The sequence below is a fragment of the Eurytemora carolleeae genome, unplaced genomic scaffold (assembly GCF_000591075.1).
Source record: "Eurytemora carolleeae unplaced genomic scaffold, Eaff_2.0 scaffold1623, whole genome shotgun sequence".
Classification (NCBI taxonomy): Eukaryota; Metazoa; Arthropoda; class Copepoda; order Calanoida; family Temoridae; genus Eurytemora; species Eurytemora carolleeae.
The window spans coordinates 35,768-62,025 of record NW_019397510.1 but is presented as its reverse complement, the minus strand read 5'-3'; the positions used below and the strand labels follow the sequence as shown (position 1 = coordinate 62,025).

The following is a 26,258-nucleotide window of genomic DNA, read 5'->3' as shown; positions in this document are numbered from 1 at the left end:
TATAAATCCGCATTTCACTTCTATGGAAAATCTCGATTTCAAATATCAATTATTAGATAGAAAACTGGAATATATCAATGATCCTTAACAAGACACGCGCCGGTCAGAATGCTCCAATATTTATGTTGACCACAGAAAAGAATTCTCATTTGAACTATTTTTTTGTTCATTTGAACTATTTTTTGTTTATTTCATTAATAATATTTTTATAGTTCAAATGAAAATAGTTCTAATGAACTAAAAAATAGTTCAAATGAGCAATATATTTACTCGTTTGAACTATTGTTCATTTCAACTACTCACGTGGTCCCACGTGCAGTAGTTGAAATGAACAATAGTTCAAATGAACAATAGTTCAAATGAACAATAGTTCAAATGAACAATAGTTCAAATGGCAGTAGTTCAAATGAGCACCACATTCAATGTGTATTGAACGATTTAAAAACTTTTGCAAAGACGATCGAGGAATAGTAATTGTTTTTATAAATTCTTACGTGGCATATTGCGCTGTTGACAATAAGATAAATGAAATAGAGAAAAGAACAGATTTCGCACACGATATCATAATACTACCCGATCTTTTTATGTTTAATTAATTAAAAAAAATCCAATTCATGTTATGGTAATTGTTATCTAGGTTTAGACGACAAAATGGAATTGTTTACTTAGTGAGGTTCCATATTGTTGGTCAGATTTATCAGAGCTGAGTCTAGGCCAAGTGAGTATAATAGTGTCTAATTTCCACTTTCAATTCGGACATATTTTTAATCAAATGGTACGTGGACCGGTTAAAACAAATTAATTTCCAGGGTTGGGGTTCGAAATTTGTGTAAATGCAGACACTTTATCGGCCGTGCCGCAGCGGCCACATGTCCAACTGTGATCTTAGAAGCCTGAAAAACTTTAAATTTCTTGCACTTTTTTACTAACTTGTTTACTTGTAGAATAATCTGCAGAGGGCCTTTTGGTCCATAGCGCAGATGTCGGTATAGTCCTCACGGAACAGTGTGCTTCGTCTGATCTGAGCTTCAGAATTAGCCTCGCCTACACTGATCCTGACGGCATAAATAAGATTACAGATTGATTTTATCAAGTCTTGCCTTGAAAAGTTTAACTGTTCTGGCATCCTTTACGTCTGTTGGAAGATTGTTCCAGAGGTTTACAACTCTATTAGAGAAGAAACTTTTTCTAATATCAGTTCTAGATCTAGTTGCAAGTTGATAAGGAGGGGGGGCCAAAGATCGTTAACTAGGAAATTACTGAGAATTTGACAGTTTCACGGAAATGATTTCACTTTTAATATATTTCAAATATACTTTGATCTAGAATGAGTGAGTTGCAGGCAAGCCTGGAGTTCTCAATAGAACTTCACAAGTTTTACAACGTTGATCTGTTCCAGCGAGGATATTATCAAATCAGGGATAACCCTGGTTCTCTCATAATTATAATAAGGTTTATAGTATGCTTCGCGCCCCCTCTGTTAAAGTAGCTTCGTGTTGTTGGGATTTCTTCAATTTCTTCTTTCAGTTTGAATATTGGAAGTATACTTATTCAGCAAATCAACTTGAGGGAAATGAAGATTTGTGAGTAGATACTGTCAAAATTGTTTATATAAAGGGGGGGGGGGGTTAACCTGCTGTGTATATAGATTTAGAAATGTCAAAATCTAAGTTTATTTTTGATTTTATTTTTAACTTTAACTAGAGATGTTGTGGTATGTATGGACTTGGACACTAATTGTTAAAGATCTTTCGGACAAAGATATTAATTATGTCAGATTTTATGGTTTTGAATGTTTTGAAGTAGCATTGTTTTCACAATGTTCCCCAAGATTTATCCCAGAAAAAACCTTGAGCTTATCGATTTAAAGAAGTATATTAAAAGAATACGTTTAAATCTTCAAATTGCAAAACCATGTTTTCTCCTAAAAAAAATCATGGTTATTTAATGTTAGATGCGACTTAAACTGCTGTTCCAAACTGTCTGCTAAAACGGAAGTGAGTTTACCACGAGGAGACAGTTTGGAGTCTACTATTCCTGCCAGCATTATCAATGGAACAGCTGTTTCTAAAACTTTTCAGATTCTCTACAGGAAAAAATAGAATTTTTATAAACAACAATTTACAGGGGTAGGTCATGTTTTGACCCAAACAAGAGAAAAGATTATGAAAAATGTGAAAACATCATTGATTTGCTTTATGAATAAAAATGTTGACTTTTTTTAAGTAAAAAGTTGTAATTTGGAATATATTTTTAAAAAATGATTTTTTTGTTGTGTTAAATTTGTCTCAGATGTTTTATTAAACTTCGGGATCCTTCAAATTTACTTTCCTATTTTTGATAAAGAAATGAAGAGATTGTTCTAAAAGATGTAATCCATTATAGGGTTCATGTTCTCCTAGATAGTGCTAAGATACAGGTATGTTGACGAGGGAAGGGCAATATCTATATAATAAAGCTCTTAGCTCATATATATATCTATATATAAATTTGGCTTGTCTGTCTGTTTGTCTGTCTGTCTGTCTGTTTGTATCCAATAAACGTCAAAACGGCTGAACCGATCGGGCCCAAATTTTTTGTGGGACATCTAGGGACCCCAGGGAAGGTTTATGAATGATTGAAATTTTAAATATTTGTCTCCATCAAAATTCGATCTTCATTAAATTTTTGAAAATTTTGAAAATCCACGAAATTTTTTGTGAAAATCCGCGAATTATTTTTGTTTTGTTTTACGATGTACACAAAGAGAACATGTTCACAACTAATTTAGAGGATGGCTAGCATATATATATTTACATATATTTATGTGTTAGCTATAGGTGGTCATATGGCTGTACCGAATGGGCTGAAATTTGTCGTGTTTTTAAAAATTCCACGGACATTCATCAGAGAGTATTATATGATTTTCTTCTTCCTCAAAGTAATTTTTCCTCAGATCTAAGGGTAGTTCAGCTGCACATTGGGGTTTAAAATAGATACCTCTTAAAAGCTTATGAGCTAAAAAAGATGACCCATAATGAAACTACATGATACAAGAGCGCCGGTCAGAATGCTGTAATGTTTATTTTAACCCCAGAAATGAATTCTCGGTGCCCAATTACTTATAAATCGACATACAACAGGTAAAATCTGTGCTAAGATGACCCATGATGTAACTGTGGGCAACTAGCGCGCCGGTCAGAATGCTCCAATATTTATGTTGACCACAGAAAAGAATTCATCATGCCCAATTATCTATAAATCGAAATACTAGATGTAAAATCTGAGCTAAGTTGACCCATAATGTAACTTCCGGATACTAGCGCGCCGGTCAGAAGGCTCCAATGTCTATTTTGACTTGGAAATGAATTCCTTGTCCCAATTTCGCTATAGTTTGATGTATCTCATGCTACTTTTATTCTGACTTAGGCCAAACTTAGCAAATAAGTATTCAAAGATATTTTCTTATATTGCGCGCGCGCGCGGACATTTAAGGCTTTGGAGGTGAATTTTTTGAGCGCTTATTTTTTCAAGAGTATCAGGATAAATGTTTAAGTTCAATTAATGAAGTTAAGATTGATTTACTGTCAAAAAGCGCACTTTTTATCTGATCCGTTCAAAACCAAAAAATGCATGTAATATACATAATTTAAAGATATGTTTATACACTGTTTAAATTTCCCGGAGAGTAATACGTNAGGCAAAAGGGAGACTTTAAACTCTGCGGATTTTGAGCTTGAGGTTGGACTGTGGTTCTCCGAGTCCGGGTTTGGTATGGAACAGATAGATACCTTGGAGTGTGTCTCCAGTAGAAATCTGAAACTGGAGTTTCTTTCAAGTAAGATTAAACAAAATAGGGAACGCCCTTTTTTAATAATGGAAACATCAATTAAAATCCAATTAAATTGTACCTTGAATTTAGGGTCATTTTTTTACTTAATCCTTGCTTTTTCAGGCCAAGGAATCCATTACTGTGTTCCTGTTCTTTTTGATTACTTTCATCTAGCTGCTGTTAGCATTACAGTACATGGGGTACTCGTGTCTATACATCAACCATACCTTTCCTCCCCTAGGTAGGTTATACAGTACATCGTATATTCTAGATAGGTTATACAGTAAACTGTGTTACTGTGGATTCTAAGTAGGTTGTACGGTAAAGTGTATCTACTCTAGGTAGGTTGTACAGTACACGGTGTAACTGTACTCTACAGCACGCTTCATGTTGAAAGTTGTAAATTTAAAATTAGGTGATGGTGATGGACCAAACCTCTGTAGAGTAAAAAAGTAGATGTTAGTTCCACATCTATTGAAAATATATTTCGGTCTGGGTTGACCCTCGTCAGTTCTAACGATATAATAACCATCAAAATCGATAAAAAAAATATTAAAAAATCACAAGAAATTAAACAAACAAAAAAGATTTCAAAATAAAAATTGGGGCTGTCAAATGGACATAAGTGAAACGAACTCAGATTATCAGATGGAAAAAAGATTCACTTTAAAAAAAACGTTTTAAGACAATTATTATTCCTTGAGATTGTTTCTGTCACAAAGTTGTAAAACTACAATGTTGTTTAGACCTGGCAATAAACGTGGAATGGGTAAAAGCCCTGCTTCTAATTTCTCGACAATGGAAACCGTCCTGTTTGGGCAGAACCAGCTTAATGTTAAGTATGGAACTATGAGAACAAGGCTAGCCATAGCCTCAGCAATATATCAGGTAAACCGTCAGAGCCGGAAATTAAAAAAAATATCTTTGAAAGTTTCAACTTGAAATAATAATCACAAAATAGCCCTAGTCCTGCCATTTCCATAATGTGGTCTGCTATTTTTATGATTTCGTTCTGGATGAGACATTTTATGATTTTATTTTAAAAATTGAAATTAAAACCAATTTCTTAATATCTCGGGTATTTTTAGAACTCAATTTAGGAAATTGCAGGATTAGGGATATATAATTTGTGATTATTGTTCAATACAAAAAAATATTGCTAAAATCAAGTTACCTTAAATGGATGCCGCAAACCTTTTCTAATGTAAAAGACGACTTTGAAGTTATCAACACGTTTATATTATTCCGGGTTATTTAAAACATCATTGTACTAAACCTATATATATATATATATATTTATATATATATTCCAGGAAGTATGTCTGCTCCTGCTCCAGTCCCTGGAGGGTTTACAGATATCCCTGGAGCATCTATCACACTGTTTACCAGATCTAGCTAAACCTCAAGTCAAGTTGGTCGATGTACGGGATAGGGTTAAGAAACTTTCCAAGGTAGGGTCTTACTTACAGTATATTAAGAGGGTGACATTTTTCCTAATCTATTTTTCAGAAATAATTTGTGTTTTATTGGAATTCTAGGAATGTTTTAAATGTTGCATTTTTCTCAAAAATCGAAAATAGTATCCTCATATGGGGTATAATGGAAAAGAAATTGAAATTATTAATAAAAGTATAGATATGGAAGGAATTGAAATGCGAGGCTGGATATAAATTTCTTGAACTGAACTGAACACAAAGAATATTTGCCGTCAAACAGTAAATTACTGGTTCTTATAAAGAATACTAATCTTAAAGAGACTATTCATTAACCCTTCATTTTTGAAGTGGCATTTTTGATTTCCAACATAACCCTTTAATTCTTGATCAGAGTATAAATCCGCATTTCACTTCTATGGAAAATCTCGATTTCAAATATCAATTATTAGATAGAAAACTGGAATATATCAATGATCCTTAACAAGACATAAACATTTTTACTATATAACTGGATTTTGCGATAAAAAATTCAATTTTTGCAAATTTGCAAATTTTTTTGCAGATTCTTAAAGTAGAGCACAAGAGCTTTCCAATGATGTATCATTTGTCATATTTGGACATCAAACATGGGATTTAGAGGGGGGGGGTCAAATTGACCCCCCCCCCAGCATATCCTGGTTTTCAAGTACCCCAGCAGAGATAGGGTTAAATAGATAGTTACTTAAAATGTTGTCTATTGTCATTTTTCTTCTTCAAAACTCGATTTTAAAAAATTCCACGGACAATGCCGGGCACTTTAGTTAGCTTACTAATATTCTAATTTTGTGTCTGACCCTGTTGCTAGGTAGCCGAGGGTCTGGATAATGAAGATGATTTTTTACTGAAGGCTAACAGTGATATCTCCCAACTGTGTGCTGAGAATATTCTACTCTGGAACAAATATCTAGGCAAACACGGGGTTCATTGTAAACATGTACTTTACACTAGATAACACAGAGCCAAAAACTTAAGACAGAGTATCGTTATTAAACCAGTTTTGGAACCTGGGTTTCACGAATGGGGTTAGGTAGTTTTGTGGATATCAATATTTTTATTATGAAATATTATTTTATTTGGTTTCTTCATATTCTCCATATTTTTTGAATCTCTTAAATCAAAATCTACACAAATGTTAAGACCCCAAAAAGGAAACTCGGGAGTTTCGTTCAACGATACTCTTTTAAATTTCGGGCTCAGGGTTCATTTGAAACATGTACTTTACGCTAGATAACACAGGGTTAATTATAAGCATGTACTGTACACTAGATAACACGTGGCACATTGTAAACATTTACTGTACACTAGATAACACGGGGTTAATTGTAAACATGTTCTGTCCACTAAAGTAACACAGGGTTCATTGTAGACATGTATGGTACACAATTAAACACAGGGTTTATTGTGAACATGTAATGTACACTAGTTATCACGGGGTTCAATGTATACATGTATTGAATACACAAGTTAATTTGAACATTACACTTGCACTCCGTCCAAATAATTAAATACAAAAATACTTCTTATTTCAAGGGTATTTATTTTCTTGAATTATGATTCAACCGCCCCCCCCCTCTTGAAATATCATTTACCCCTCTTTCTCAGGGTTATCTCTTAAATGGAGGAGATACATGATTTTAACGAGAAAAATTGAAGATCTCAGTCAAGTTTAACTTTTATCTGTTCTTTTTAAAAATTTATTCAAGAATCTTGTGTTTGCGTAGATACATTTACGCTACGTGATGGAGTGCGTCAACATCTTGCTGAGATTCATCACAATCATCGTCTACGAAGATTTTCCGAAGGATTTTTTACAATGCGTAATCCTAGAAAAGCTGTTCTATGCTGTCTTGACGCCAAACATCAGCATCATTTGACCGTCAGCGATGCTGTACGCAAATCTGAATATTTTCAGTCATTACCCAATCTTCAAATACACTGCAAAGTAAGTATTCGCTCTACGATTATATATACATGGCAATCATAGCCATCTCCTTATTAAAATGATAAAAATATAGAATTTAGACAACATTTGTCCTTTACTAATTTCCTAAACAATGTTGACGATTTAAAGTTTAAACAATAACATTAGTTGGCAATTGTAGCATTCTCTGAATTAAAATTAATAATTTAGAGTTAAGGAAATAGATGGTAATATTAGTATTCTCACAATTAAAATTAGAATCCTAGCATTCGCCTCCATAATTTTATTAATTTGGCTAAAATGTATCAATGATATATCACTGTCCCAATTTTATTGATAATTTAGAGATGAGGCAATATATTTTAATAATAAAATTCTCCTAATACTATTCACAATTTAGGCAATAGATGGTAATTATTGTGTTTTTCCATTAATATTGACAATTTAGACAATATATGATAATTATTGTGTTTTACCATCAATATTGCCAATTTAGGCAATAGATGGCAATCCTTGTATTTTCCCAACAATATTGACAATTTAGGCAATAGATGGTAATTATAACATTTTCCCAACAATATTGACAATTTAGGCAATAGATGATAATTATAACATTTTCCCAACAATATTGACAATTTTGGCAATAGATGGATAATTATAACATTTTCCCAACAATATTGACAATTTTGGCAATAGATGGTAATTATAACATTTTCCCAATAATATTGACAATTTAGGCAATAGATAGTAATCATAGCATTTTCCGAACAATATGGACAATTAAGGCAATAGATAGTAATCATAGCAGTTTCCTAACATTATTTACAATTTAGACAATATATGGTAATCATAGCATTTTCCCAACAATATTGACAATTTAGGCAATAGATAGTAATCATAGCATTTTCCCAACAATATTGACAATTTAAGCAATAGATAGTAATCATAGCAGTTTCCCAACATTATTGGCAATTTAGGCAAAAATGGCGACCATAGCATTGTCCTTATTTTGATGATAATTAAGATTCTAGGCAAAAGATGTCAATCATTGCATTCTCCTGATTGATATCATAATTTTGACAACAGATGTGTCAATCCTTTGAAATTGACAATTTAGGCAATAGATGGTAGTCCTGGCACCCTTCCAATAATATTCGAAGACACCTACACAGATGGAATTCCGAAACGGAATAGTTCTTTCGATAATGTTCATCTCTACGCAGGATGCTTGGTTGTACCCAACTATGGAGGTAGAACAATTGTTTTTATCAATTAATTTTTTTTATATTTGCAAAAACATTCATAATTAAATCTTTGACTTAACCTAAAAACAAAGTTTTTTTGATGAAAAAATTAGATTTTGCGCATGGAAAGCTATTATGATAGATATCGATCAAAGATGCGAATTAACTTGTTAAATTTTTGGATTGCGAAGATATATATTTAAAGATATGTTTGATCACTGATCAGCTTTCCAGAAAAACTTCAGCAGCCACTTCTTTGTTTTCTAATTTTGTTAGAAATTCAATGAAAATTAATTGTGCATGATGAGTACAATTAATGTTTTAATTTATGTTTAAATTAATGTTTAGGTGGTGATGAGTCTAATTTAATTGATGAAAAGATTAGTTATGATAAACCTTCTAACTTCTCTAAACTAGGTAACCAAATGTTATTTGTTTTGATTGATATTTAATCTTAAATTGGTCGTTTTTGAAACAAAACTTAATTCTTCAATATCTTTAATATCTTGAAAAATCTAAATGTTGTCGATTTAAATTTTTGTTAATTCGATGAACATTTGGTGAACTATCATGAATGGGTTTGACATTTAATTGATGATGAAATTATCTCCACACAAGTTTATGCTCTGTTCTGAAATTGCGGTATTCTATGAAAACTAAAATGAAACTTATTACAGCAACTGACCCTCAGACAAGCCTTGACCAGCTACACCACGACCTATCCCTGCTGGTCAACGCCAACAAGGATCGGCGATCTGAAAAATCCGATGAAAAATCTCGCCGTAAAAAAGTCTCTCTTCCCAGCAAACTCAGTCGGACAAAAACCTCCCGGGAAATGGGTTCCTGGGAATTTCAAGAAAAATACGCAATTCCGCGGAAAGCCTCGTTGGATTCCGTAAGTCCTGGCGGTCTTGGATTACAGACGGCCAGCGCCGATTCTCGATTCAACCTCCGCGATAAACTAAGAAGCAGTATTAAGTCTGAAAGAAGCTCTGAAGTGAATCGAAGCTTTGAGAAGCCGAGTAGTTCTTCAAAAAGCGGCTTCTCACATCTTGAATGTTGTTCCGAGGTTCCTTATAACCTAGAGGAGGAACCGGAGGAAACAGAGGGATCATTTACGCCTCCAACTGTACATCCAATTCCTCCAACTTCAGAGACAGATAAGGTGGAGTTTCTTTTTATTATTGTTACCATTTCATTATTAACCCAGGCCCACAAATAAGTTCCAATACTGAGATTTTACTAATTTGTATATACATTTGTTTGGGATATTCTGTTTTAGCTGATAAATCAATTATAATAATTGATAACGGTCTTTTTCTAGGATGAGGAGAGTTCTATATCTGAAAGAAGTGGATACATCTCCAACACAACCAGAACTTCGTCAGATATATCTGTCTCTAGTCCGGAACATCAGAAACAAGAGTCTCCGAGAACACAAGGACGCAGGCATAGGAACGGAGGGATAGATACAGGTTGTAATACTGCTTTCAGGAGAAGTGAAGGGGTGGGGGGTTAATTGCTTAAACTACTAACATATTCTAATTTCTACTTGTTTCTAAACCAAAAAGTTGAAGATCTGTTTTATTTAGAATTAATGGAGATGAACATAAGAGAAAAAACAAGAAGAGAAAATAAAGAAAGATTAGGATCTAAAATGGAAGCAAAAGAAAAAACAAAATCGGATGACTACGAGAGAAGAATTATCAACAAAGAAGGTGCAGGGAGAGAAGAAGATGGAAGAAGGAGAACTATTGGACCTGGAGATCAGAATTCAGAGAAGTATACAATTTTGAACCCAGAGAAGGAGAGGCGAGACTGTTTTGTTAGATTAAAATCAGATTTCGGGAAGGATAAAATAGATCAGGGAGCACGGAAGGATGGCGTTGGAACGAGTAGGTTGAGAAAATATCTCCAGGAGGAGGGTTCAGGTTCTCCGGGTTTGGGTTCTCCGGGTCTAGTCCTAGGTAGGACGGAAAGATCTAGGAGTGAGGAGGTGGAGAAGGAGGAGGGAGATACAAGGAGACCACGTCATAGGTAAAAACATTTTAAGAAGAGACCAGGGCTAGAGTGGGATGGCAAGCCGCTCCCTTATAGCCTCCATCCTGCAATTTACTAATACACATACACTTGCGGCAACGCGCTCCTTAGCCGAACCCATATATCTTCTGGCAAATTGTCTTGCAATTTTCTCCTAAAATGTAATATTTTGTACATGTCAGCTGGTGTCATTATTCTCTTAAAAGGTTTTTAAAGGAAGAGAGAAATTCAATTTGTACCAGAAATAGCACAGTTTTTGTGCAATTCATATTAAAATTATATAAATCTATCTATCTATCTATCTAATTTAAAACGCGAAACTGTGTGTTTTTTTTGGTAAAGATTGAATTTCTTCTTACGAAAAACATTTTAGAGGAGATCAGCATCAGCAGACATGTACAAAATAATACATTTTAGGAGGAAATCGCAATAAATAAATAAAACAAAAATGTAATAATTATTGTCCCTTTGTGAGCAAGAATATTTACTTATATTTCAAAGAAAAACATGATTAATATGTTTAGGTTATAATATATAATATATAATATATATGCCATGACGTCTGTAAACTCTTAAATTAACGCTGCATTCCTCTTTAATAAGCATTCAAAAGTAAAGACATTTTGCTGGAAGAGATATGGGTGCGGCTAAGGAAGCGCTACAGGTGAGCGTGTTGCCTCACATGATTATATTTGTGAGTAAATTGTGGGATGGAGGCTCTACGGGTACGGCTTGCCTTCCCTCCTCTCAGGGTCGAGGAAAATTTAAAGATTTAATCTTACGTAACTTAAAGTTACCCCCATTAAAAAGGACTGAAATGTTCGATTCACGAATTTTTTATCTTTTATCTTAGTAAAAGCGAGAAGCAGAGTGTCTTTTTTATATTAGATATTGAAAATAGATCAATTCTGACATTTTCTATATCAGATGTTGAAAATAGATCAATTCTGACATTTTCTATATCAGATATTGAAAATAGATCAATTCTAAAATTTTCTATATCAGATACTGAAAATAGATTAAATCTGACATTTTCTAAATCAGATATTGAAAATAGATCAAATCTTACATTTTTAATATCAGATGTTGAAAATATATCAAATCTGGCATTTTCTATATCAGATATTGAAAATATATCAAATCTGACATTTTCTAAATCAGATATTGAAAATATATCAAATCTGACATTTTCTAAATCAAATATTGAAAATATATAAACTCTGACATTTTCTAAATCAGATATTATAAATAGATTAAATCTGAAATTTTCTAAATCAGATATTGAAAATAGATCAAATCTGACATTTTCTAAATCAAATATTGAAAATATATCAAATCTGACATTTTCTAAATCAAATATTGAAAATAGATTAAATCTGAAATTGTCTTTCTTTATCACAGCTGCATAAATCCTAAAGTTATTTTTAAAGAGAACCAGCAGTTTTCAGATTAAACCTTGATTTGTCCATAATTTTCTTTGAGGCAAAGATTTATAAACTATACCGTTGTGAATCAATTTCAAATATGTACATTGCAGATATTCCAGGAAGGGGCTTCGTCCATAGTCCTCAATTTTTCAATAACTTTGTTTAAATTATAAATGTTAAGGAGTGAATGTTTGAATGAGAAATCTGTCCGGAGTCCACAAAGTCCTGGTTCTCATAGTTTAAAGACGACCTCTACCGTCAGCTATTCTAACCAAGATAAGTCGGGATCATCTAAAGGGTCTAAAAGTACAAGTTTACCGCCTCCGATGGAATTCAGAGATCCTCCCCGAGCAACCAACCAGGTCAAAATTGATAAAATAGTGAAAGGGGGCTCGGTGTTACATCCAGTGCTCTGCATCCATTTTATTCATGCAGATCCGGATCCTGGATCCGCCATTAAAAATAGATCCGGATCCTGGATCCGCCATTAAAAATAGAGCCGGATCCTGGATCAGCCCTTATGCTAAAACTTAAACCAGTAAGGAATTAGGAAATTTTTAATAATTTTGTATTTTCAACATTTGAGATTTGTGTTTTTAGAACAAAAGGTTTTTTTTTAACAGATCTTGGCTAGTATTTTTCCCTTCTTGGAACAGGGGTTTCACATATTCCTGATCCGGATCCTAAGCAGTGGTTGTAATGTATATATTTTGCAAAACATCAACCAAAACATGGCTGCAGCCGAACCAAGTTTGGCATGTTTTCAGATTTTCCTGCTTCTTTATGCACTTTAATGACTCTAGTGACCTGGAGTGAACTATGTAATATATTGTATAACATTGATGGTCTTAATTTAATTAAATTATCCTTAATGGATTAATATATCAGATATTGTACTGCACTTAGGTTTTTTTACATTTAACGACTTATTGTAAACCTTATTTTGACACAGGGCACTTTCCAGTTTTATGTTTTCAAAATGCTTTTTTTCTGCACACACATCTGTGACTGACCGTAAATGTACTTTATCCCGGATCCGGATCCCTTTTTTTCAGGGCGGATCCATTATCCGGATCCGCATCAAAATGAAATGTATTCTAAACAGTAAACACACTGCTTTACAGAAGTTTTTGGAATATAGATTTTTTGTTTAGGGTCGAGAAGAAAGGTTGTTGAGCTGGGACGCATCCAGTCCAAGGATAGAAGAGAGTAAACTAAACGATCCAATCATACTAAGCTTTGTCAAACCAGAGGACAGACACACACACTCAATAGACAAACATGACACGTGCCATAAACTTAAAAACGAAAATAAACAATTGTTGGAGGGAAAATCAAGATCTAAACATGAGAAGTCAAGTGTAAAAAGTGAAAGATCAAGTAAAAAAGATGATAAATCAAGACTAAACCAAGATAAATCAAGGTTGCAAGATGAAGGGATGACGCAGAATAACAAGGATGGAATGATGAATGATAAACTGTACGCCAGCTTGACTAGGATGAGTCGAAGTAACACAATCTCGTATATTGCGGAGGATAACGTTACCATGGATGAGTTTAGGTAAAAGATCTGGGAACTTGTAACCATTACACGGTATATTTATATTTTCTTGCACTTCCTAACATTAGCGTTGATTGTAAACTGGTTTTAAACAAAAAGTTATATATCTTTTCTATTATAATAACTTCACAAAGGTTTAATTTATCTTTAAACAATTTCGTAGGTGTTTGTAATATAAGTCACCTTTGATTTAAAACATCAACTAATTGATTGAGTGAAAATAAATTGTGCCTCGGCATTGTTGGAAACCAGCTAGTGGTATTCTACTGCTTATTCAAAAACGTATAATTTGTTTAACACTAGTTTACAATCAACGCTTATTTTTATTCAAAAACGTATAACTCGTTTAACACTAGTTTACAACCAACGCTTATGCTTATTTAAAAACGTATAGTTTGTTTGAAACTAGTTTAAAATCCACGCTAATGTTTATTCAAACACGTATAATTTGTTTGAAAATAGTTTACAATCAACGCTTATGTTTATTCAAACACGTATAATTTGTTTGAAAATAGTTTAAAATCAACGCTAATGTTTATTCAAACACGTATAATTTGTTTGAAAATAGTTTACAATCAACGCTTATGTTTATTTAAAAACGTATAACTCGTTTAACACTAGTTTACAATCAACGCTTATGCTTATTTTAAAACGTATAGTTTGTTTGAAACTAGTTTAAAATCCACGCTAATGTTTATTTAAAGACGTATAATTTGTTTGAAACCAGTTTACAATCAACGCTAATGTTTACTTAAAAACGTATAATTTGTTTAAAACCAGTTTACAATCAACGCGTATGTTTATTCAAAAACCTATTTAGATTAGGGTTACATTTTGCGAAATAAAGATATAAATATTATTTTTTTAACCGTTTTTAATCAAGTACTTCACTTCTAATGTTTTTGCTTTATTTTCAATTTTTTTAAAATGAATTTTTGAGGAAAATTATTTTATCCTTGATCATTTTACAACCCCTAGGCTCTTGTTATTTTAGCCCAATCGGTTCAGCCGTTTAAAGTTTATTTGATTCAAACCATCAGTTTCGGCAAAAAGATTTGTTTTACAGACGGAGAAAATTAAACGTTGAAAAACCTCTGACTGATGTAAGAAGAAGAAAACAGAATAGTTCAGGTTATTTATTTAAATTTATTGTTAAACAATATAGATTTTTAAATTTCTAATGTTTCTTTCATCAGGGTCTTTTTTTTTTGGGGGGGGGGATGTTAAATAAAACCAGGTGCAAAATTAAACTCAAAATTATTCTTGTGAACAGATTCCACATTTTTTTATCCACTGAATTTACGAAGATTCGAAATAATTGATAATTCTAGACAAAAATTTGCGGCGATGCATTTTCAAAAAATTTTATTAAAGCCTTTTTCATATTATTTTCAGGAGATTTGTATCGCCTTTTTTATTAAGTATTAGTTTCGCTTAAGTCAACTTTATCAACGAAGATGTTTAAACCAAGCTAAGAATATTTCTGGAGTCCTAATAAAAATTAGTGGCAAATCGGTCAAGGAGTTCATGAGTTATGATCGGACATATGAATTAATAACAAACAAACTAGAGATGACGAGTTTACGTATTTAAATAGATGACGGTATGGAGAATTAATTTAAGTTAAAAAAAATATATTTTTTTATGTTTTTTATGAATAATTTTTTTCAGCAGCGAAATTGTCTTCTCGTTTATCCAGCAGCCTGCAGTTTATTGACCGGCATGCAGTAGACGCATTACACATCTCAAACCAGAACTCAGAGGAACGGATAAAAAAACTTTTGGTTCCTTCCTGCATTTTTTATTAATATATAATCATCTCCTTTTCAATTTAATGGCCCCCTCAGCAGTGCTTAGGATCACTTTAATTTTGATGCGGATCCGGATCCTGGATCCTGGATCTGCACTGGAAAAAATGGATCCGGATCCAGGTTATTTCTTTAAAATTTACTGAATTTTTTTAACAAAGCAGAATTTTCAAACTTTTTGTCTTATTTTTTTCGCTTATTTTTACGCAAAACTTTATAAAGCATTTAGAAATCAGGAAATTTTCATAATCTCTCTTTTTCAATGGTTCAAATTTGGGTTTTGGAGTAAACATTTTGTTTTGCAGTTTTTGGCTGATATTTTGCTCCTTGGATCCGGATCCTGGGAGCCGCATATTTTTGCGGATCCGGATCCAGGAAGCTAAAATCTTTCGGATCCAACGGATCCGGATCCTAAGCACTGCCCCTCAGTCGTGCAGCAAATTCGTAAGGTTATATTTGAAAATTTTCAGGTTTGCAGAATTCCTGATTTTGATATCATTCCACATATTATTATTGATACATTTTGCAGTAAAAACTTTCGCCGCAAAGTAGTGACTATTTATGTGATTTTTCGGATTTGAGCCCCCCCCCCTTCGTTCCTGTTACCCCAACCAACATATTTCCCAGATTTTCTGGGACACAAAACAAAAGTTTTATGTTAGAAAAAAAAAGGTAAAAACCTCGCAAAAGTTTTAATTTATTTTATGTAAAAGTTAGTTTTCCCAATATTTTTCACTATGTAAAAATCTGAATTAAATAAAAAATCTTCACATTTTAACAAAAATGTTTAGAAGTAAAACAACGCTATTAAGATTCTTCCAAGGCAATATTCTAGCAGAGCAGTATTTTTACCGTTTGAGTGTTCAGGGAGATATGCTGGAACAAAAATCTGTCCGAAGTCGGCAAAAAGTTTTCGCTCTAGGCAACTTAATTAATCTCTTTTTTGTTAAATTAATATTTTGAATTCAACATTGTGCTTTATTGAATTTATTTTTTAACTTGATCTTTTTAACTAAACTAATGAAACGTTTCATATTTTTGTTAACAATTCATTGATTGATTGATTAATTCATTGTTGCCAATTAGTTACCCGGTTAAACAATAGATTGTTTTGTTTGTTACTAATTAGGTGGTCTATTGATTGATTAATTGAGTAGTTTGAAACTTATTTTTATGCGCATGATTGATTGTTTGTTTGTTTTGGTGCTAATTAGTTACCAGGTTAATTTGTTGGTCGATTGATTGATATATTGGTGAAATATCGATAGAACTAATGATTTATTGAACTAACGTTCAGTTGTACCATCGTTCATTTGGACTAACGTTCAAAAGGAATATAGTCCTTATGAACAAATATTCGTTCAATTGAACTAATATTTTTTATTTTTTATTTTATATTTACTTTTTTATTAATCCCGTCTAGAATTGGGACATTTGATTTTTGGTCAAAAAGTATCTTCATTCTTATTATTCGATTTCATTAGCTAAATTTTTTACTCCACTGAACCAATATTAAAATGAATGAAAAAAAAAAGTTTATTTGGACTAATAATAATAATAGTTCAAATGAACAAAATGTAGAACAAATTAAAATTTTCATCATTGTGCCACAATTCCAAATTAGTTCAAACGAACATACTTTAGAACAAATGAACAAAAAAATGTTCATTTGAACAAAAGTTAAATTCATCATTTTGCCACAAGTTCCAAATTGGTTCAAAAGAACAATTTTTCTGTCGAAAATGTTCATTAGGACTGACGTTCAATAGCACTAAATTTTTCAAGAGAATATTTAGCCCATTTGAACAATTTTTCTCTGGAAAATGTTCATTAGAACTAACGTTCAATAGAATTGAAATTTCACAGAAAATATTTAGTCCATTTGAACAATTTTTCTGTGGAAGATACAGCATCGATTTATTGGTTTGCTATTAATAAGATTTATTGTTTTGGAATTAATTTGTAATATTGTTCTATTGATAATTGCGATCAAGTAATATGTTTTCATACTTATCAATTGTTTTCTTATTGAATTGATGTTAGTGATTGAATGATTAATCGAATATTTTCTGAATTAAAATTGGTTTTTGAATTGAATTGATTGATTGATTGATTGCAGAGTCCTCTAACCTTGGTTTTACCTGTTGTGACTGGATACCTAATCATATCTCTTTACAAAACCCTGCTCTCCTTAAGAAAATAGAATACGTCATAGGAATTTATTCATATTAAAATGTTCCATGTTCTTAAAATTATAATTTAGAATATTTTAGCTTTATTTCCCTAAAAAGGCGAAAAAATTAAGATTTTGGAAAAGAATATCAAAATAACGATTTTTTTAAATTTTCATAGATTTTCATGAAAGCTTCAAAAATAAAATGTTGATTAAAAGATGTTTTGAAAACTGCTTTTTAAGTGCGTAGGGTTTGGATCCGGATCCTAGTTGCAAAAAATCAATTTGTCCGCTTAAAATACAAATCTCAACCAACGAAAGATTATTAAAAGCTTCCTATTCTCTGACATGGTTTCATCAAGGTTCAGCAACACAAATAAGCGAACAAAGAGAAAGGGGAAAATGTTTTTAAAGTTTTGGTTACTCAAACATTTGTTTTTGAAGAAAATATCTTTCCGGTCCGATCTTGATTCAGATTTCACGGAATTTGCATCTTTATTTTTTTTGTCAAGTATGAATATTTTGAACAGGAGGAGCGCGGATAAAGTTTGTGAGCGCGCGGGAGAACTTCAAGCGCATGACAGGGTTTCCGGGGGCGCTCTACAGTGATTTCCAATTTAGGTAATACAATTTGCATGGAATTGGATTCAAGCATTTTAAATGTTAAATTAAATTTTTGAATATTCCTTAAATTATCTTATTTTTTTATGGTCTTCAGCTGCAAGTTCCCTAGAAATTCTAAATATTCTGAAGAGGGAGGGGTAGATGGGAAAACAGATATAGAAGCTCCGGTGTCGACCAGGAAACGGCGGTTAAATAGTAAAATAATTGAATCTTAAACACATGATTTAATATCAGCTGATCTGGAAACTCCTCCTTGGATTTCTCTAGAATTATTCAGGAAGACGATATTCATATCCGCCACAGGCCAGAGAAATAGCCGAGTCATCGCTTAGAATTCCACCGCAAAGGTACAATACCTTTGCAAAGACACTTTTTAAGCGTTTCTTTCAGTAACCACAGCCCAATAAAATCAAAATTATCATATTTCAATGACATCATATGTCAGTCTAAATATAATAAAATATAAAAACTTTTGACTTTATAATTAACCAGAAATTAGCGTTTTCTTGGTTAAACATGATTTAACATGTTTATACAAAGACGATCTTCTCTCTCCATCAAACCGGTTCCTAGAGTTCAACTCGGGGATTTCAAACAAACAAGCAGCAGAGATTACTATTTTATATACGTAGAAATTGATGCTATATAGAAAGAATGGGCAATTAGAGTGGTGGAAGTAGGAAAACGTATCAATCCGTCAAATTATTCTTAATCAATGACTAAGACGAAAAGCATTAAATAATGAAAATGCAAAGGTACCGTTCATTTGCGCTGGAATTCGGCTTTTTCTCCGGCCACAGTTGTCTTTGAAAAGCAAATGCCATTGAATAGCTAGTAGACTATTTAGTTTACCTTTAACGGTCCCTTTAAATCAAAACTATAAGTTTCTAAAAAATGTAAGCCCCCCCCTGGATATATATTCGTGAATACGCCCCTGGTTTGAGGTGAGTGCGTTACCTTTGCTTTTTCTCAATTTGGTTTTTAGGTATTCCACACCATACTTCACCCAGAGTACAGAAATTGTACATAATACTTCACATCTGGTTGTTTGTGTACATGGACTTGATGGTAACTCAGGTATGCTATACAGAATACACTGTACAAAACTGAATGCTTTACGTCAGTAACATACATACAACCAATATTTCAGAACGATAGGGATGTTTATTTTGAACTGTTTTTGTTGCTTTTTAATTTAATGAACAATGAATGACAATAAACGCTAACCGTATGAATTTAATATTCTAAGCTTTGAAAGTACTTTTTTTTAGGCTTTTTAATTAATAAATTTACAAAATATATAAATAAATTGTTGAGTAAAAAGTATTAAAAAGGTTAAGAAAAGGAATTAAGTCTTTGCCACACACTTAAATTTTCTGATCCCTTTATCTTTGCATCTCATATTGTAAACCTTTGATATTTGAAGCTTAGATTCATTTATCAAGTTTGTTCAAAATCTTTTAAATCATTATTTTTAAATACATAAATAATGGTCATTTTTGAACCCAGCTGACCTCAGATTGGTTAAAACCTACCTTGAGATTGCACTGCCCAGCGCTAACCTTGATTTCCTTATGTCAGAGATAAATCAGGCAGATACTTTTCTCAGGTAGGAGAATCTTCTAGGATGTATTGCCTTATTGATTGATTGCATTGTTGATTGATTGGTTGCATTGTTGATTGATTGCATTGTTAATTGATTGCATTGTTGATTGGTTTATTGCATTGTTAATGGGTTGCATTGTTGATTGATTGATTGCATTGTTGATTGATTGCATTGTTGATTGCTTGATTGCATTGTTGATTGGTTGCATTGTTAATTGATTGATTGCATTGTTGATTGATTGTTTGCATTGTTGATTGGTTGCATTGTTGATTGATTGGCTTCTTTGTTGATTGATTGGTTGCATTGTTGATTGATTGCATTGTTGATTGATTGGTTGAATTGTTGATTGATTGGCTGCTTTGTTGATTTATTGGTTGCATTGTTGATTGAGTGGCTGCTTTGTTGATTGATTGGTTGCATTGTTGATTGATTGATTGAATGATATATTGATTGATTCATATTGATTGATTGATTCATATTGATTGATTGGTTAAATGACTGTGATTGATTAATTGACAGTGATTCCTTACTGATTTTCTATTTAGTTTGGAGGATATGACGGATAAACTTGTTAATGAAATAAATTATCACATCAGGCATAACAAATATGATATCAGATTAAATTGGGGCAAATCATCAATATATGTTTTGGATGATAATAAATAATTCTTATGTTTAAAACTAAATAAAAGAGGAAAAATCAGTTTGATCAAATCAATTTTTCATTTTTTTTATCATCGAAAATTTGTATTTCTGGTTTATAGTTTAGTTCAAACAATTATTTGAGAAACATTTTCATAATTTGTTTGTTTGTCAGGAGTTTTAATAAAACTATCACAAGAATATCCTTCATAGGGCATTCTCTAGGTTGTATTCTCATTCGTTCTGCAATATCCAGGTACACAGTTTACAATTAAAACAACATTTTAATTTAGCAAAAATATCAGAATATCAAATGCCAAATGATCAAATGCCTAATTATGGAGTACAAATGCAGTACGTTTCAATTAGGTCTACAAGCTAGAAATGTAAACAAATCAGAGAAAAATCATAGCAACGGATTGTACTGCATTGTTCGTCTCAAAACCGGTAAAATGTCAACAACAAAGAAAAAACATAGAGGAGACGATAAGAGATAAGAGAAGAGGAGAGAAGAGATAAAAAGAAAAGATAAGAAAAAAGAGAAGAAAAGAAAGGAGAAGAGTAGAAAATAGAAGAGAAGAAAAAGAAGAAAAAATAGATTGCGTGAAAGAGAGAGCTTGCGCGCGTTTAACAGACTTTTTATCATAAAAATAGGTTAAAAATACCTTAAACTTTAAAATTAACTTTGTTGTAAAATTTTATGATATTTTTGAAAAAATAGTTGTCCCAACTGTTTAGCGTACATTTTTTTGATCATTTGGCATTTGATATTCTGATATTTTTGCTTTAATTTGTATTAAGTTCATTCAAAAATAATTTAAAAAAATACATATTAACATTTCAGTTGTGATTCTGTTTTTTTCAGACCAGAGCTTTCAGCACATTCTAGTAAATTCTACACTTTCCTCTCATTGTCAGGTTGGGACATTTTTTATTAACAATTCTTCCTCCCTACGAGGGTCAAGTTTTTGTAAACAATCCTGGAAAATTTAAAATTTAACCCAAAAACCTGGTTTTCTAAAAGAATATTTGTCAAGTTAAAAAATATTAGTTGTTTAACCTGTAACCCTATCTCTGCGGGGGTACTTGAAAACCAGGATATGCGGGGGGGGGGGTCAATTTTTCCCCCCCCCCCCTCTTAATCCCATGTTTGATGTCCAAATATGACAAATGATACATCATTGGAAAGCTCTTGTGCTCTACTTTTAGAATTTGCAAAAAAATTTGCAAATTTGCAAAAATTGAATTTCTTATCACAAAATCCAGTTATAAAGTAAAAATGTTTGCAAAAAAAATTTGTCCAAAAAATGAAAAATTATACATTTTTGAAAAGCCCTTGACCATGCCATTTCAAATATGCAAAAAATTTTGCAAAATTTTAAATAACCTGATTTTTAATCAAGAAAAACTAAACGTGTGCAAGTTTCCTTTGACAGTTTGTTTGAAAAAAACTTTGCAATTGTGCAATTCGTTTTCTTATGGTAAAGGCTTTCCAAAAAGCTAAATTTTATCAAAATCTGACAAGTGGAAGTGGGTAAAAACAAAGATTTAGTTTGTTACAGGAAAAAGCAGTCATTCAGACAGTAGTGTGCCTGAGGACTCAGGCAGTTAGTATTAAAGCCGGTTTTAGGCCTAAAGGGAGGGCTTTGGGTATGTAGGAATTTTCAACAGCCTCAGACCGATACTTTTTGAGTTATGTAAAAAAAACTACATGGGTGGGGGGTCAAATTGACCCTCCCCCCAGAAGGATAGGGTTAATTAATGAATTTTTGGAACTATAAGATGAAAAAACTGACAATTTTCAGAGGTTCGAGATGAATTTTTTTTTATTAATATCAACATTAAATAATATCTAGTTGTCTTTTGTAAAAGAATTTTTGGAACGAATATATTAAAACTGGAGAAATGAAAAATATTCAGCAGTATCAGTAAATCTTTAAAGAAATGTTCATGACCTGGATCTGCATCAAAATCAAATGGATCCTAAGCACTTCTAAAAACTCGGAACTCTTTCTAAATCTCCACTAATAACCTATTACAATAACTCTGAACTTTTTCAACATCCCCTTAGAGCTCTGTCACAATAACTCTGAACTATATCTATATCCTCCCCTAGAAACTCTACAAAAACTCTTCTAGGTCCACCCATAGGAATTCATCACAATAACTCTTGAACTGTGTCTTGCTCCCAACCTCTACTTGCGCCTAAAAACTTTAAAAAATCACTCTGATCCCCCCCCCCCCCTCCTCAAATAATAACATATTACAATAACTGAACTATTTCTAGGTCCCCACCTAGGAACTCTCTACAATAACTCTGGTTTGGTGAATGCTGGCCTCTGGATGATACAGAAATGGAAGAAAGCTGGTTCACTTCAGCAGCTCACTATGAAAGGAAAACAGATTTTTTTATCTTTACTTGAAAAGCCTAAACTTTCCTAAATTTTAACTCATTCAAATTCTTGTTCAGGATTTCATAATTCTTATTTCTTAGCTAAAAAAACAGATCTGTTAATTCTGAAATTTATGCCTTACATGTTTTTAAAAGGTTTCTGAATTTTTTAATGTTTAAGTTTGGCAACACCGGCAACAGTGCTTTGAATTTTTTTAAAAGTTCATCTGTTTTTAGATTCCGGAGATATTCGAGAGACATTTTTATATAAACTAGCGCAGAAATCCAATCTTCAACTATTTCAACATGTTCTTCTTGCAGGTGCAGTACATTGACAATGTTAAGTGTACAGTAAAATGTTAAGTGTACAGTGCACAGTACATTTACAATATTAAGTATGCAGTAAAATGTTTAGTGTACAGTGCACAGTATATTTACAATATTCAGTATACAGTAAATTGTTTAGTGTACAGTGCACAGTGCACAGTACATTTACAATTTTAAGTGTACAGTAAATTGTTTAGTGCACAGTGCACAGTATATTTACAATGTTAAGTGTTTAGTGTACAGTGCACAGTACAGAACAAAGTTTAGTGTACAGTGAACAGTGCACAGTACATTTACAATGTTAAGTGTACAGCAAAATGTTTAGTGTACAGTGCACAGTACAGAACAATCTTCACTGTTTACTGTTTAGTGTACAGTAAAATGTATTTTGTACAGTGTACAGTGTAATGTTAAGTATAAGTACACTGTTCAGCATAGTGTGCAGGACAGTGAAGTGATTTACGGTGATAAAATGTTTTTGTTTTATGAGTAATTGGCCCAATTCACTGCAGTGCCCAGACAAACCATCTCAAATGCTTCATGCTTCATATGTCTTCTCTGGTTTGCACATGCCATATTTCTTATGTTTAATGTCATATTTCTTATGTTTAATGCCATATTTCTTATTTTTAATGCCATATTTCTTATGTTTAATGTCATATTTCTTATGTTTAATGCCATATTTCTTATTTTTAATGCCATATTTCTTATGTTTAATGCCATATTTCTTATGTTTAATGTCATATTTCTTATGTTTAATGTCATATTTCTTATGTTTAATGCCATATTTCTTATTTTTAATGCTATATTTCTTATGTTTAATGTCAAATTTCTTGTCGTGTGTCGTATTTATCATATATTACGTTAACTGTTTAGGGTCTAGTCAGGACAAGTATGTTCCAAGTATATTACGTTAACTGTTTAGGGTCTAGTCAGGACAAGTATGTTCCAATCATATATTACGTTAGCTGTTTAGGGTCTAGTCAGGACAAGTATGTTCCAATCATATATTACGTTAACTGTTTAGGGTCTAGTCAGGACAAGTATGTTCCAATCATATATTACGTTAACTGTTTAGGGTCTAGTCAGGACAAGTATGTTCCGATCCATTCTGCCAGGATAGAATTATGTAAAGCATCAACAAAGGAAACTTTCTTCAGCCATATATTTATATTCCAGAATATTCATTTTTTGTATTTTCTTGTGTTTTCTTTTTTCTCTTCTTCTCTTTTTGTTCTTTTAATCTTTCAGATTCCAATGTCGTTAGTTTTCTTTGGTCGGTTTCCATTCTTGTCTTAAGTTTCATCTTTTTTTCTTTCCTATTTTCTTCTTAATTGAATCATCCAGAGGCCGAATTTAACGAATTTGAACTTTCTTTTATCTTTTTTTTAATTTGATTTTTTGTGTAATTTCGTTTTTAATAATCTTTTTTGTCCTTTTTTTCATACTTATTTCCATGCTCTTTATATTTCTCCTCTAATTAATTAAAATTCATCTTCCTTGGTTTTGGTCTTACCTTCTTTGTTTGTTTGTAAGGCCACATCCTTTTCTTGATGAACTAAATTCTGAGATATTGGAAGTGGGACATCTCTATCAATCTTGTTTTATTTCTCATATTTCTTTCCATCTTACTTCTTACTGTTCTGTATTGATCAGATATTTGAAGAAGGGTATGAATAGGACACTAGTGTATTGGGTACAGCGTACCGTGAGATGGTTCATAATATACTACTTCCAATTGTAAAAGCAGAAACTGAAATTGTCAGGTAATTTAATTACATCCTTTTATAATAGCGGTGTATAAATTCTTTCAATCTTTAAACCAGCTTTTTTTAGATCTTTGATTTTGGATATTTAAATTTTCATATTAAATCTGTACTAATGTTAAAACTCCTGTTTCTTTACATTTCTTAATTTTACCATTATTGTTTTTTTAAATCTTCATTCTGTTTTATCAAAAGCCATTAGGGAAGCCCTCATCATTTATTACACTTTGTAACTTGGTTGGTATATCGTAACTGAAAGGGGCTTCAACATGACTCAAATTTAGTCGTTTGCTGTATCCTTTTCAAAAATCGTTATAGCAATAGAAAAGGTTCGGGCTGAAAACTGGCATTGTTATTAAGGATTTTTAGTGCGTCCCAAAAAATTCGTCATTTTACAAAACAAAGAATCTTGATAAAAGTGGCCAGAAAAGCTTATGTTTTTAGTATTTAACATTTTTAAGTTATCTTCGCGTTATATATCGACGATGGATTATCATTTTATTTGTTTATTTTATATTTTATATTTTTGTGTGTTTCAGATATGATGTACATCACGCACTTCCCAACAACACAAATTCTTTAATTGGACGCGCAGCGCACATTGCTGTTCTGGATTCAGAACTCTTCATCGAGAAGTTTCTGGTGATCGCCGCACTCAAATACTTTCAGTAAACTTACTCAATTCAAATCATCGAAACATTTCTATTCATCGCGCAAATCCGCGAAAAAAAGAAAAAAAAGGTTTTCTATATATATACCATCAAATCAATTAATTAATCGAATTCCAATGATAAAAAGGTCTTCTTTCGAAGTATTTTTTCAATGGAAATTAAAAAAACCATTGCCAGTATTTTGGTTTGATTTAAATTGCACGCCATTTAAAATTGAAATCCAGCCAAAAAAAAACAAATAATGAATACGCCATATTCAAGACTCTCATTGTTGTTGTTGTGAACAGTCAATATTCAATATTTGTCATCATTTTTAAATGAACTTAGTTTCTATTTGTGATACTTATTTAGTCATGTAGTTTTAATACTAATATCATATTGTGATAAACGCGTCGCCATATAAACACTGTGTGCCATCCGGCTGTAACATGTAAGTTGTGAAAAGTTTTAAAGAATTTACAGGCAGAAATATTTTGAACATGTAGTTTATCATTTACATTTTTGGAGAAATCTTGATTTTTAATAAAAACGAATGTTTCTTCTTATAATCAATTATTATGTCTGCTAAAATATTGATTCAAAATTTCAAATAATTTTTAATTTTAACGAAGCTGAAAGGTTGTATTTCACTCACAATACAGTCTCATTCTCAGATAGATATAAAGTCGAAAATTCTTCTTTTTAAAGAATTTCAGATTTGCATTAAGAAGGTCTGTTGGTTTGAATCTCTTAATATAGACATTTTGAAACTGAAACCAGAATTTACATAC

At 32.1% G+C, this 26,258-nt stretch overlaps 1 protein-coding gene across 2 annotated transcripts; it reads left to right on the top strand.

Moving 5' to 3' along the window:
* Positions 1–565: 565 nt before the first annotated feature.
* On the top strand, positions 566–26,036 carry LOC111714671 (protein FAM135A). 2 transcript variants are annotated; one of them, XM_023489823.1, is made up of 32 exons: positions 566–718; positions 1,327–1,419; positions 1,955–2,092; positions 2,347–2,419; positions 3,688–3,817; positions 3,935–4,052; positions 4,558–4,699; positions 5,125–5,262; positions 6,092–6,194; positions 7,008–7,228; positions 8,325–8,457; positions 8,800–8,868; positions 9,129–9,616; positions 9,776–9,926; positions 10,044–10,488; positions 12,100–12,280; positions 13,073–13,479; positions 14,546–14,610; positions 15,154–15,242; positions 16,155–16,209; positions 17,407–17,502; positions 17,991–18,081; positions 19,070–19,161; positions 19,594–19,693; positions 20,236–20,286; positions 20,508–20,588; positions 21,198–21,250; positions 22,620–22,727; positions 22,962–23,045; positions 24,130–24,197; positions 24,732–24,817; positions 25,357–25,599. In XM_023489823.1, exons 2-32 carry the CDS (start codon positions 1,328–1,330, stop codon positions 25,487–25,489), a joined length of 4,281 nt encoding a protein of 1,426 aa, XP_023345591.1. In that variant the 5' UTR covers positions 566–718; position 1,327; the 3' UTR covers positions 25,490–25,599. The 2 variants fall into 2 exon arrangements, with proteins under 2 accessions (XP_023345591.1, XP_023345590.1); XM_023489822.1 differs by having other exon boundaries at positions 567–718; positions 15,151–15,242; positions 25,357–26,036.
* The last annotated feature ends 222 nt before the right edge of the window (positions 26,037–26,258 follow it).